The sequence below is a fragment of the Phyllostomus hastatus genome, unplaced genomic scaffold (assembly GCF_019186645.2).
Source record: "Phyllostomus hastatus isolate PE091 unplaced genomic scaffold, TTU_PhHast_1.1 phas_contig_40, whole genome shotgun sequence".
In the NCBI taxonomy this organism is placed as follows: domain Eukaryota; kingdom Metazoa; phylum Chordata; class Mammalia; order Chiroptera; family Phyllostomidae; genus Phyllostomus; species Phyllostomus hastatus.
The window spans coordinates 5,901,735-5,915,408 of NW_025333872.1; the positions used below are offsets into that span (position 1 = coordinate 5,901,735).

Consider the following 13,674-nt stretch of genomic DNA (forward strand, 5'->3'; position numbering starts at 1 on the left):
TGTAAGCCTGGAGACAGAAAGACCACATGTATCAGTCCTGCACGGCTCTAGACCTGTGAATGTTCTCAACACATTCAGCCTATAGCCCTTCCTATGTTGTACTTGAAGAACCTCAACTTTCAAAATCTGAAGGCATGTTTAAGTGGGAATTTCTAACCACTCCTCTTATCTGCTACGATCTGAAGATGAAAATTTCACCACCTCATCCTAAAGCCTAAGGAGTGAATACTGGACATGCTGGGCTGAGCTAGGACCACCAGTGGGGAGGAATAGGCAGGTTCCAGGTGGAGCAGTGACATCAATAGATGGTCAGGGAAGTGTGACTGCTTGGTCCTCAGGATCTGAGGAAAGCTGCCTCTGTGCTGAGGCAGCACAGAGCAGGTGCACAGGAAACCAGAACAGCACAGGAGAGGCAGAGCAGGAACCACTAGTGGATATAAGAAATGGACTAGACACAAAACAGAATACAGTGTTTTCCCAAATCCCAGTATTTGCCTTCTGCCTCCACAGATTTTGCCATTTCCAGGTATTACCTGTACTACAACTTCAAAGTTCTCTTTAAGTGGACTCTTTTTCAAAAACCCTCATCCTAAGGAATAAAGAACTTGTTATATTTTTCTTTAATATACATTAGAATAAGACAGAAGCACTAATGTAACAAAATTTTTCACACTCCATTCAAAATCACCTGGCACCACACAGAGGCCCAGGTGCCAGACCTGCACATGTGCTGGCAGCCAGGGGCCCTGGCCGTGAAGTCCGCTCCTGATTCCAGCCTCATTCCCAGGCACGACCTCGACCCCGCCGAGAGCCACCGCTGCCCTTTCTTACAGCGAGGGGGAGATGGATGGGCCTGCAGCTTCCCTGTCTCACTCTGACAGTCAAGGAGGGCAGATTTCTATGTGGCTCTGGCAAAGGTACCCACAGCAAGGTGGCTTGTTTTCAGGGTCCCAGAAATTTCCCAGTTTCTGCTCTTTTGGGGTTAGCTACAGATAGGGAAAGAAGTAACACAGCTGGAAGCAAAGGAAGTCGGGTGGAAGACAGCCTAGTGTAGAAGCACATGAGATCTGAATCTAAAACATATGGCACCTCCATTTAGCAACCCAGTTTAAGTTTTTTTCATTTTTAAAACGAGGATAATCATGCCATTTTTTTTCTTAAATTTATACATTTGCTCCTCAACTTTCATTCAGTCTGAACTTACAAAAATGTATACTCTGAGAATCCTAGAATGCTCTTGAGAGCCCTGCTCAGACTTGCACACAAAAGTTGGATGACATTTGGGCCCTTCTCACCAATTTCTAGTTCTGTTCTGGCAATTTTGCAAGTGGAGGCGTATTTGTTAAAACGTATTGCATTGCCTGACTTCTTTAGTGATAAACTTTCTTTAATTGACACAAAGGACAGACATGGACAAAAGCACCTAAAGCAGCAGTTCTTAAGTCTTGACTGAGTGTTCACTGGACTTAGAGCTGGTCAAACGTATACTCAAATAACGGAAAAGGCAAAGTATAGTGTGGGAGTCTATATTATTTTTTAGGTTTTAGGGAACAGAATCCCTCCTTATAATTCATAAGTCTAGAATCAAATTTACCACATTCAATTTCCATATATTATCAGGAACACATTATGTTCAAAATGCTGTCTCATCTCATAAGACTGAAAGCAGCATACAGAAAAATACAAACAGATAAATCTGGGTAACAGCCAATATAAATCAGAAGGCCAAAAACAAGACCTGTGCATTTTATTGTATGCTAATGATATCTAAAACATACCTCATTATCAATACAGCATGAACAAGAAAACAAGGGGAAAGTGAGAACAAAAACTGCAGATGACAGGCCCTGCAGTTATAAAGTTGAACTGAGCTTCCTTCCAGCCAAAGCTAAAAGGGAAACATGACCAGTGTCTGATTCTTGTTGTAGGGCCCTTACGTCTGAAAACAATTTCTCTTTAGGTGCCTTCAGCGAGGGACAGCATCGTTGAGGACAGCACAGCAGCATGTACAGTAACACGTTTCCTGAGACCACCCCCGACCGTGCATCTCAGTGTTGGCCTGACTAAACACTCCGCAGCAGGAGTGGGCTGGGCAGGCAATGTGAGTCAAACGCGCAGCTTGGAGGCTCAAATGAGACAAGGAGAAAGAACTCAGGAAACCATGAGCACAGTGCCAGTACCAGGTTAACTGTTCCAACACCAAGCTCTGGGTTCATGAGAACCGGAGAGGCCTAGATGCTGAGACTTAGCCAGGGGTTCGGACCCAACTTCCTGGCACGACTATTCCAGCTAAACCGAAAGGGGCTCTGGCATCAGCCCTGTCCCAATCCAGTTCATAAACAGAGGGCCAAGTTACAGGGGGTGCTAACTGCAAAATAACAGCCAAGAGCACCCCTAGGCATATCCACTGAGCTCCATGTGATGGAGGCCACTAACTGGACCGTGCATCCATTTTCCCCTTCATCCTTTAGTCACAGAAGCCCCTAGGTTCTGACTGGGCACGTGACTACCCAAACAAGAAACTCTACGTCCCAGTGTCCCTTTCCACATAGTGGCCATAGTTGCATAGTTTGCGCAACTCCAGGTCATATCCTTTAAAAAAGAAACTACTTTGTTCTCTCTTTCCCCAGTGGAATGTGGGCATGGAGCTGATGAGTCTGCTTTGACCTTGGGACAAGGACAACAACCTAGGGGTGGCTGAACAACAAGATAAAGAGAAACTGAGTTCCTGATGACCCTGTACAATTAAATCTGCCCTGGACCATCTGACTACCTCTGTACTATTATTAGAAGAGAGAAAATGAAATTTCTACTAGGTTCTCTTTGTTATAGCGGCTTAGCCTGTGGCTTAACATAATTCACAACAACTCAAAGGAGTCAGAGAGACACAGACTTCAAAGGACTCAGGCAACAACCTAGGAAAGTCAACTCACAATCCACTTCCACGCTCAGGTCAGAAGACGACATCCATAAGACAAGTTGGCCTCCTACTCCTTCTCCAGGAGAGGGGTAGCCACATCCTTTGAGCAGTGGGGAAAAGGCCTTTATTACAGCACAGCACAGCCCAGACACGAAATGCAGCCTGTCCACCATGGCCTAGGCCGAATCCACAACAGCTGGAAACAGACTACTTTCCCCACCAACACTAGGCAGGGACACCCCTGTCCTACCTTTTCCCCTATAGCAGGAAAGCTCCAAACTTCTCCATTCTTCATAGTTACCATTCTTGAGGACAGGCCAAGTCCAGGAAGGCGTGGGGTGAAATCAGGGGGTCTGTGTGTGGGGGTCAGGGGCAAACAGTCCAGAGCCCCAGAACAAAAGCCACAGTGGGAAATGGAGGGGGAGAGAAGCCTCCACGTCTGCCCTGGGTTTCTGGGACTCAGGAGCCTGAGGGTGCAGCACCTGCTCCTCCTCAGGAGTCCTCCGGTGACAGAGCGCACTAACGAATCCCAGCCACCGGCACCTGCTGCTGCTTGCGAATCTTGTTGAAGAGTTCCATGTACTGGACCATGGTATCTGCTGGGCCGTAGACCGTGTCATGTCTGTTGCCAAACACTGTGGGAGCCCCTGGAGTGTGGCTGCCTAGAAAACTCTGCAGGAACTCGAGCAGCAGGTTCCAACAGTCGCTGGCTACCACACAGGGGCCATACTCCACCTGGGGACCAAAGGAACAAAGAATGAGGGTGAATGTAGGCAAGGATGAGGGCTTCTGCTTCCTCTGCACCTCTTGCCCCTGCTCCCATCTTGCCCAACCCCAGACCAAAGACTCATACCTTCCAGCACAGTGCTGCTGCACGAGAAACACTCAACCCAAACACCAGGGATCTGACACACCACCACCATTCCTTTTAGACTGTCTCTGACATTCTCATCTTGGTGTTATCAACCCTCAGCCCTGCCCACAGACACAAAGGTGAATCTGGGCCCCCTTGGATTTTCTCAGAACTGTATAATCCCTACTATGCTGACAGATTCAAGAAGAGCTCAGGAAAATGTTAAGAAAACAAAGAGCGGGAGAAAGCATGTGTGTGCATGTTGGGGATCAGTAGAGCGCAAAGCAGACAAGCATGCTCATAAGTCTTGTCAAGGCCAAACACTATTCCCCAGGTAAACCCAGCCGGCTCCAACCCTGAAAAATAATTTCCTGACTAATGTAACAGGGGCCAGAGGATATACCTTCAGCTTTTTCATTCCTCTCTCTTAATTTGTCACTGCAGAGAGAGCAGGGGGAAATCACTAGGAACCAGGAGAAGAAACAGTAAAGAAACAGCTGGGGTTGCTGGACTACAAAGCTGGAAATGTGGAGGGTAAACAGTGGGTCCCCAGTGGGTCTCAGCCAGTGCAAGGTGTGCCGAGTGCTAAAGAGAGTCAGGAAATTTCAGCCCTTGAGGACCTGGAGTTGCAGAGCAGTAATTACCACTAACACCCTTTTTTCCACCAGAGGTGCTTTTTAGGGATGCTCAGCTCTCCCCACATCTCTGCACTTGAAGTCCCTCCTTCCTGCTAATCCTGGAGGAGGCGTCACAATCCCCCAAGTCAGCAGTGCTCTCACTGGCCTGGATTCCTGGAGCAGTCTGTACCTCTTTCACGGTATTTATTATAGAGTCACTTCAAAAACAGTTTGTGCCCTGGCTGGTGCATCTCTGTGGACTGAGTGCTGGCCTGTGAACCAAAGGGTCGCTGGTTCAATTCCCAGTCAGGGCACATGCCTGAGTTGCGGGCCAGGTTCAATGGTAGGGGCCGAGCGAGAGGCAACCACACACTGATGTTTCTCTCCCTCTTTCTCCCTTCCTTCCCTTCTGTCTAAAATAACTAAATAAAATCTTTAAAAACAAAAGCAAAAAGCCAGTTTGTGTTTCAGTCTTGCTCTCTTACTAAATCACAAATTTGCAAAAGGCAGGCCCCATAGCTTACTTTTTTTTTTAATCTCACACAGTGCTGGCCACATGGTCAATTGTAGACTCTCACTGGTCCCAAAGCTAGCTACAGTCACACTCTCTGGCATTTTCAGTGTCTACGAAAATCTAAAGTCCCAACACACCCCCTCAAAAACAGTCATCACACACACCCCTTCCCATCGTGAAAGAATATGGACAGCCCAGCAAGGAAAAAGGTACATCTTTGCTATACAACTTTTGAGACCCATCTTAAAGCATACTAAGAGAGGCGTACAGACCTACCTCCCAAAAGTTAACTACACCAAAAGTTGTCCTGGTCTGCTCCAATCCTTCCTGTGGAAGTGACCAGTCCCTCCACATCATAACTCACCTGCCTCCTTTGAGTATCCCTTCCCTTCTCCAGCAAGCCAGCCTTCTTATTCTACCAGCTGTGAACCCAACTTCCAATGCCCATCCTGGGCTAGAGAGTCCCAACCTTTCCCAAAGAAAGGTTAAAAGGTGCAGGGAGAGAGGGCAGAGATGCTGTACGCTGCAGACAGGGACCAGGCAGGCACGGACACCTGTGTGCACACAGAGGGCCGTGGAAATCTGCAGAGCCCTTTGCTGAGCAGCCCCTTCTGCACATGGTGCTCCTGTATTTCACCAAGGTCTTACCTCCACAGAGATGCCTCGGGCACTGGGCCCCATGGTGACCGTGCCCACCTTCACTAGGAAGTCACAGTACTGGTAACGGGTACCCCGGGTCTCAATCTTGCTGGCCTTGGCACTCTGGAAGAAGCCCTTGAGCTTCACCATGAGCACATCGAAGTTGGTGTCGGCAATAAGACAAGGGCCATTCTCAAAGAGGGCGAAGCAGCTCAAAGGGTACTCTGAATTGTGCATCACATACATCAGCTTCCCGGTCTGACCTGCAGGGACAGAGATCCTACTTAGCATCAAGACCTCCGCCAGCAAAGCCTGGAATAGAGGCAAATGTGGAGAACAAGGCCAGATGGCAATCAGGCATTACCTCAGCAGTCCTGGGGCAGAGGTAGGTCTTTATCTCCAGAAAAGACCCCTTACCAACAGCCTTTTCTGGAGAAAACAGGTGAGATAGCATGTGGTAACACCCACCTGCTCTACAGAAAAAGGTGAGAGACACACAGGGACCTTCATTAGCATTGGTAACAGATGAATTCTTTATTTTTGTTTTTTAAAATTTTATTTTTTATTTTTTAGAGAGAGGGGAAGAGGGGGAGAAAAAGAGGAAGAGAAACATCAATGTGTGGTTGCCTCTCGCTGGCTCCCTACTAGAGACTTGACCCACAACCCAGGCATGTGCCCTGACTGGGAATTAAACCTGCAGCCCTTTGGTTCACAGGCCAGCACTCAATCCACTGAGCCACACCAGCCAGGGAAACAGCTGAATTCTTAAGTTGAGTGATGGGCCCACAGATGGATGTTTAATGATGATGATTAGTAACTCACAGGGACCTTACATATAGTTTTTTATACATATAGTTTTTTATATAATCATACATTACATAATAAGGAAAATCAAATAAAAATATCAGCATTTCAGTATGTCAAATGAAGCAGACACTCTTTTCTGTCTACTCCTACCTTCCCTGGCCTCCCCCTCTCTGAAATATAAGAAGTGGCTCCAGAGATAGAGCAAAGGGGAGTGTCTGAGCATGAGGCTGGGAAGGTAGGCCAGAGCTGAGCTGTGTTGCCTTGTCTTGCATGCCTAAGAAACCTAGACTTCATTCTAAAGGCAACAGTGAAGCCTTGGGCAATTCTAAGACATCAGTTGACTTAGGAAGCTAGCACTGCACCAGAGCAGAAAGAACTCAGCCTCTGGAATCAACAGATCTAGTTTCCAGTCCCAGCTGACCCCTTCCAGTCTCTAAGAAATGACTCTTCTCATTGATTACTACAGATTTTCTGCAAGAAAAAAGGGAAGTTATATAAATGTATTTGGTAAAGTGGGAAATGGAAGAAGGCAGACAATGGAAAGCAAGATTCCTCTCTCATACATTACAAGAGTTCATGGACTGGACGGACCACCACAATCGCAAATATTTACTAGGTGCTTAAACTATTCTCAACACTGTCCTAGGGCTTAAGAAGCATATGAGAAGAGAACTTAGTCCCTGGCCTCAAGAAGCTGACAATCTCACTAGAGATAGGTGAAAAGCTTTAAAAAAGACAATAAACAAAATTGCTTACCTAGGACAGGCCAGAAGTCTCTTTTGGAAGGAAGGAATGATTTCAGGGTAGAAAGAGATTAAAATAGGCAATAAGCAGCAGGAAAAACTTCCATTGAAAAAAAGAGCACCTGAACTAGGACATAAAGAGAGGGTAGGATTCAGCCACACAGAGAAGGAAAGAAGACACTGTAGGCAGTGATGAGAGTGGAGCAATGGGAAAGAGAGAAGGGGGTTGGGGAGCAGGGGGCACTGTGACCTCTGTGCACACCTCCACTCTGCTGCCTCTTGCTGAACACAACGGGCTCTGCACAAACCACCCCCCACATCTCTCCTGACTGTGCTGCCAGTTCACACCTTTCACCTCCCAATAAATCCACTTCAGACACTTCAACCCTCAGAAAGCCATCCAAGCTGATCTACATTCTGTTCTTGTGCAAACTCCCTGTAATTACATACTCAGTTCATATGAGTCTACAGGTATTCTTACTGTCTTGAAAATATTTTAAAAGTCAACTAAGACTTTCATCTTTCATAATGAAAAAGGTACTCCCAGTTTTATATAGACAATACTAGTATTTAAATCACAAAAGTACCTTCTTTTTAAAAAGATTTTATTTATTTTATTATTAATTAATTAATTAATTTATTTATTTTTGGAGAGAGGGGAAGGGTGGGAGAAAGAGAGGGAGAGAAAGGTCAATGTGTGGTTGCCTCTTGTGCACCCCCTACTGGGGACCTGGCCTGCAACCCAGACATGGGCCCTGACTGAGAACAGAACCAGTGACCCTGTGGTTCACAGGCTGGCACTCAATCCAATGAACCAAACCAGCCAGGGCCAAAAGTACCTTCTTATCTGCACAAATGTGTGAAATGGAACCAGTGTTACTGTCCCACTTTTATAGATGAGGAAAATGAAGCTTATAGGTCCCAGACCAGCAGCAGTAGCCCCAGGTGGGAACTTTTTAGAAATGCAAATTATCCACCCCAACCAAGATCTACTGAGTCAGAATGTCTGGGAGAGGGGCCCAGTAACCCTTGTTAACGAGCCCTCCAGGTAAGGCTAATACTGGGCAGTGTGGGAACCAAGGATCTAAAGGCACAGAACCAGCAAGCAGCAGAGCTGGAGCTGCAGGCCTTCTGACCTGAAGTTTATCGCTTCTTCCATTCTACTCCACTGCCTGTTGAGAATGTGCTGTCTCTCCAAATGGACTGTAGCTCCTTGAAAATAAAGGTCTGATTAGGAGGAAAACGGAGCCCACACCAGGCAAATTCATTCAAGTAGTGTATCCATATACATATGTTTTGTTTTCTAAATGCTTTCATAACCATTACATCTTTTGATCCTTACATCCTTCCTACTAAAAGCAAAACAATGGTTAACAGTTACACTGTAAGTTTATAGATAAGGAAACTCAGCACAGCTCTGAGCTACCATTTATTAGAGGTTTATTACAGGATAACCTCAGTTCTAGTGCTTGCATGTATTAACTTATTTAATTAGCACAGCGGCACTAGGGGGTAAACACTATGATTATCTTCATTTCACAGAAGAGAGAACTGTACTGAGGAGGGTGCACAAGCAGGACCCTCACCAGACAGTTTCATCTGAGGGGATTTAATACACAGAATAAAATACAGCAAGTGGAAGAACTAAAAAACCAAACAGAATGAGGTCATCCAAAGATTAGCAACCAGGGGGCCACTACCATCCCTAAGGCTGCAAGGAAATAGAGAGGATGTGCTGTTAGTAGAGCCAGGAGCGAAGACTGCCCAGCAGGAGCTAGAACCCAGAAGACATAACCAGAGACACTCTCCAAGGCAGAAGGAGAGAGGAGCTGTGGTCTCCCTTTCTCCTGTCCTCTCATTTTCCCCAATGCCTCTCACTGGCCAAAGGTAAGTAGAAGGGGGCCTGGCAAATGTAGTTTGCAGGGGAAGCTGAGGGAATGGATCTATGGGGAAAAAGGAAAATGACCAGCACAGACACAGTGGAAGGTTGTGGGGCTTACCCAGCATTGCAGTTAGTATGTGGCAGAGCCAGGACTCAATTATCTGGTTCCATGTCAAGATTTTTAAAATATTTATTTATTTATTTGAGAGAGGGGAAAGAGAAAGAGAGAGAGAGAGAGAGAGAGAAACATCGATTGGTTGCCTCTCACACATGCCTGGACCGGGACTGAATGCACAACCTACGCATGTACCCTGACTGGGAATTGAACCGTGACCTTTCAGTTTATGGGATGATGCCCGACCAACCGGGCCACACCGATCAGAGCCATGACTAGATTCTTAATCACTGTGCTATGTGACTGTCCAAGGTAAAGTTACAGCAGAACCCAGGTTCCCTAACTCATATTCAAAGACCCTCTTTGCCTTCTTACCATCATCACCAGGACCATCCACAGCCATCTCACCTCTTAATACATTTAAAACAAAGGTTGATTCATTGGTCAAAGTGATGCTAACGAGGTAGCCATGGCCACTGTCTAGGTATGGGGAACAGGAAGGCTTTCTGCAAAAAGTTCTAAAAACTAGTCTATACAAAGACTTCTGAGCTTAACAGAGTCTTTCTCAAACTGTAGAGTGCATAAAGAACATCTGGAGAACTTGTGAAAATGTAGATTATAAGGCTCACAACACCAGTTAGTCAGTAAGCAGAGAGCCAGGAAACTGCATCTTTAACAAGTAACCCAGATGAGAGCCTTGCCAGGTACCTCAGTTGGTTAGGGTATCATCCTGATATGCCAAGTTTGTGGGTTTGATCTCTGGTCAGGGCATATACAAGCAGCAACGAATAAGTGCAAAAATAAATGAAACAACAAACTGATGCATTTCTCTCAAATCAATTTTTAAAAAAAGTAACCAAGATGATTTTGATGCCATTAGTAACCAAGCCTCTGAGAAACACTGCTTTAAAACTGCAAAAAAGTGCAAAAAAACTAAAACAGAGTCCCAGTCTAAGAGATGAAGGACCAAGAATTAGTGAATTCAGAAGTGTACCTGACACGCATTCAAGAACACCACCCTTAGAAGAGCAGAAAGACTTCAATGACCATGAATGTCTATCAATGCCAAGCCAGGTCGCAGCCATTCTGCAGATCCATTTCACTGACCTTGGCTGCCAAGGGTAGAGGCAGCTGTGTGGTAGGTCTCACAGTCCACACAAAATGTTCCTTGCTTCTCTGCCCCAAGCATCTCCAATTTCCGGGTGAGGAGCTCCACGGTCTGCTGGACACTCTTGCCCTCAGCCACAGGCATCTGCGACACACTGAAAGGGAAAGAACCAAACCATCAGCATCCACAGCCACATGTGGACTCACTGAGCCACTCAGTCACCACAGAATCATAGCTCACTGGGATCTTAGATATCATCTACCACCACCCCCTTATTTTAAGATTTTATTTATTTAATTTTAGAGAGAGGGGAAGGGATGGAGGGAAACACCTATGTGAAAAACAAACACCAATCAGTTGTTTCTCACACGCCCCCAACTAGGGACCTGGCCTGCAACCCAAGCATGTGCCCTGATCAGGTATCGACCAGCGACCTTTCCGTTTGCAGAACAATGCCCAACCGACTGAGCCACACCAGTTAGGGCAAAATCCTCCTATTTTAATATTTTTATGTATGTATTTATTTATTAAGAGCCCTCTCACAACCAAGAGATTTTATTTATTTTTTAGACAGAGGGGAAGGGTGGGAGAAAGACAGGAAGAGAAACATCAATGTGTAGTTGCCTCACACACGCCCCCTACTGGGGACCTGGCCTGCAACCCACATGTGCCCTGACTGAAAATTGACCCACTGACTTTTAGGTACATAGGCCGCCACTCACTCCACTGAGCCACACCAACCAGGTCATGACCCCCTTATTTTAAAGATGAGGAAACAGAGGACCCCAGCCCCTAAGAACTAGATAGACCACAGGCTTCAAGGCTGTTACAACTGTGCACTGAACTTCCCGTCACACCACAATTTCCCGAGCATGCCGTGTGTGCCAACATTCAAGAGAAGCAGACTGAGCATTTGATAACACTGAGTCATGTAGTAAGGATTTCCCTTACAATTATTTCAGTTCTGACTATATCAAGGAGAAAAGCCTCAATTTGCAGTTAGTATGTTTTCCCCAACTCTCCAACACAGCCATTTTCAACCAGTGTGACTCAGCAGGCACGTTGGTGTGCCACAGAATTTTTTAAAAATGCAGCACCTGACTATTTAGTCAGGGGCACTGACCTCTTTTCCCTTAGACTGTCAAATAAAAAAATGAAAACAGACAACACAACAATAGCCATCAGTGTGAATGAATCAAAATTATATCTATCTTTTTTGTCAGATTGGTGAGAAACCTATTTTTTGGTGCGGCGTGGAGTTCACATGTGCCATTGGTTCGACCAAAAGGTCGAAAATCGCTGCTCTAGTACTTTGATGTCGGTTGTCCAGTATAGTAGCCAAAAGCCACTGTGGCCATTTACAGCCAAACTAATAAAAGGAATTCAGTTACAATTTCAACTCTTCACCTGCACTGCCGACAATCTGAAGGCTCAATAGCCACATGTGGCTGGGGGCGGGTGTAATAAACAGCGCTGATACAGAACATTTCCATCAGTGCAGAAAGTTGTATTCAACAGCCCTAGGATCTAAGGGAAAGCCTCGAGTTTGTAATCTTTGGGCGTGGCAAGAATGTAATCAAAACAACAAAACAAAAAAATGTTACTGCCAAGATTTCCTTCTATGCTGAGTGAAAGTGGCTTCCCCTTTATAGAGTGATAATTAGCCATCACCAAGCCCCCAACTATGTGCCAGAAGGTGCCCAAAAGCCTGTAGATAAATTAACTACATACTTTGAATCCTCTCAGCCGCCCCAGAAGCTGTGCTATTATTTATCTCTTCGTCACAAGTGAGAAAACCCAAGTGCAGAGAGGCCGACTGACTTGCACAAGGTCACACAGCTTGGTGTGGTGCAGCCAAACCTCAAAGCCAAGCAAGCTGGCTCTGTGCCTGTGCCTTAACTACTAAACTAGACTGCTTCCCTAGGGATGTAGTTAAGATACCTTTAAAGAAAACAATAGATTTAAAAGAAAACACTAATAAATAATAGTACAGGTTGTACTTAGTTATATAAAAATCAGAAAGGCAGTGACTGAATTTTGGGAGACTGCATTACTTCAGGGTCAACCAGCCAAATGAAGTGATAATGGCCGAGTCCTACTGCTGTTAAAAATTGTCACTACTCTCCAGGAGAAAAAGCACTGACAAGGAATGATGATGATGTGCCTTATTTTGAAACGTAAGAGCATCCCTAAAACGATGCTGCTGGGGTGAGAAGTCCTAGGAATCTGGGAGAGTTGATAAGGGTCCCAACAGACAGAGAACCCTTCCCTCTGCCTGCCTTCTCTACTGAAGGCAACAGGGGCTTGCAGGGTCCCAGCCTCTGTGCTGCAAACTTGCTGTCCCACCCCTCACACATCTCCCTTGCACTAGAGGACTCGGAGGAGGTCCGTGATCTCAAATGTGGGAAACAAAAGTGCAATCCCCGACAAACCTGCAAGAACCTGGGCTACCAGGAGGAGTTTCCACAGGCCCTCATACGAGAAGCCTGTGGTCACCGACTTCAGGTAGCCTGCCTGGCCTCCCCAACCCTCTCTGATTGGAAATGCTCACACTTACTGATATTTCTAAAAAGAAAAAATACAAAAGCTCCGAAATCCAGCATTTTGTAACCAATGCCTCCAAGAGCAGGACTTACACACCTTTCCCTGACACCTTGATTTCTCATACGTTAGAGATAAAAAGTCCACAGAACTAGACGAATGGTACAGAAGACACGTCCCGAAGAAATGATGTGCCTAGAACACTAATCTCCTAATTCCCGGCAGTTTTTTCCCCCTGTGGACCCCAAGATCTTAAATGGCCAAACCAGAACCAGACAGAGGCTGGTCTAACTACATTTACTAGCTGTAGGGAGGGAAGATACAGGCGAACACCTTTGAAAAGAGATACTGTCTCCTTCTTGCCTATCCCCAAACGCTCGCAGGTCAGCCTACTGATGGGCTCTAGCCCGCACGCCCTATTTCCGATCCTTAAACTTCCACCCCGGGCCTCACCTGCAGAAAGATGTACCACGAAAATGGGAAGGAGGTACCCAAACCTGGATGGGTTCTGGGATGAAACCCAGGAGGAAGGGGGCGCATCTCTGAGAAAACAGGCTGGGGGACTCCACAGCCCTCACGGTGTCCCCCTCACCCACACAATCTGAGGATTTTCGTGCTAAACTACTGAGGGACAGCAGACTCAGTTCCAGATCTTTCTCCCGGGTACACTCCAGACTCAGGGCTCTGAGGGCCCTTCAAGGCCCCAAGTCCCGCCCCACAAAACCCCTCGCGTTCCTACCAAGTCACTCCCATGATGTCGAACAAGGAGGGTGGAAAGGCCAAACAGTTGAAACGCGGAGCCCTCCGCCTGCGAACGATAAGGGAAGCCCTCCTAGGCAAGCGTTGGTGGGGAGAGGTGTTGCGGAAATTACGTAAAAACAGAGCGCCCAGTGGACGCACCACAAGGAACAAGGGCTTGTCTAGGCGTCACCTCG

At 46.4% G+C, this 13,674-nt stretch overlaps 2 protein-coding genes across 2 annotated transcripts in view; both read right to left on the bottom strand.

Annotated features, from left to right (window-relative positions):
- USP49 (ubiquitin specific peptidase 49) overlaps window positions 1–3,303 on the bottom strand; it is a 94,575-nt gene extending 91,272 nt beyond the window's left edge. Inside the window, exon 1 of the mRNA XM_045843059.1 lies at window positions 3,171–3,303. The gene's annotated coding sequence lies outside the window, so the exon portion shown is untranslated. The remainder of the gene's footprint in view (window positions 1–3,170) is intronic.
- Window positions 1,712–13,595, bottom strand: MED20 (mediator complex subunit 20). Its single transcript, XM_045843068.1, has 4 exons — window positions 13,479–13,595; window positions 10,198–10,352; window positions 5,553–5,806; window positions 1,712–3,655 (listed from the first exon to the last, which is right to left on the bottom strand). The coding sequence occupies exons 1-4, from the start codon at window positions 13,490–13,492 to the stop codon at window positions 3,440–3,442; spliced, it is 639 nt and encodes a 212-aa protein (XP_045699024.1). The 5' UTR covers window positions 13,493–13,595; the 3' UTR covers window positions 1,712–3,439.
- Window positions 13,596–13,674: the final 79 nt, after the last annotated feature.

Excerpts from the sequence above, each read along its gene's own strand:
- MED20 (XM_045843068.1), bottom strand. Across the intron at positions 5,807-10,197 it reads CTCTACCCTTGGCAGCCAAG|GTCAGACCGGGAAGCTGATG; the intron begins GTCAGTGAAATG and ends CTGTCCCTGCAG. Across the intron at positions 3,656-5,552 it reads CCCGAGGCATCTCTGTGGAG|GTGGAGTATGGCCCCTGTGT; the intron begins GTAAGACCTTGG and ends TTTGGTCCCCAG.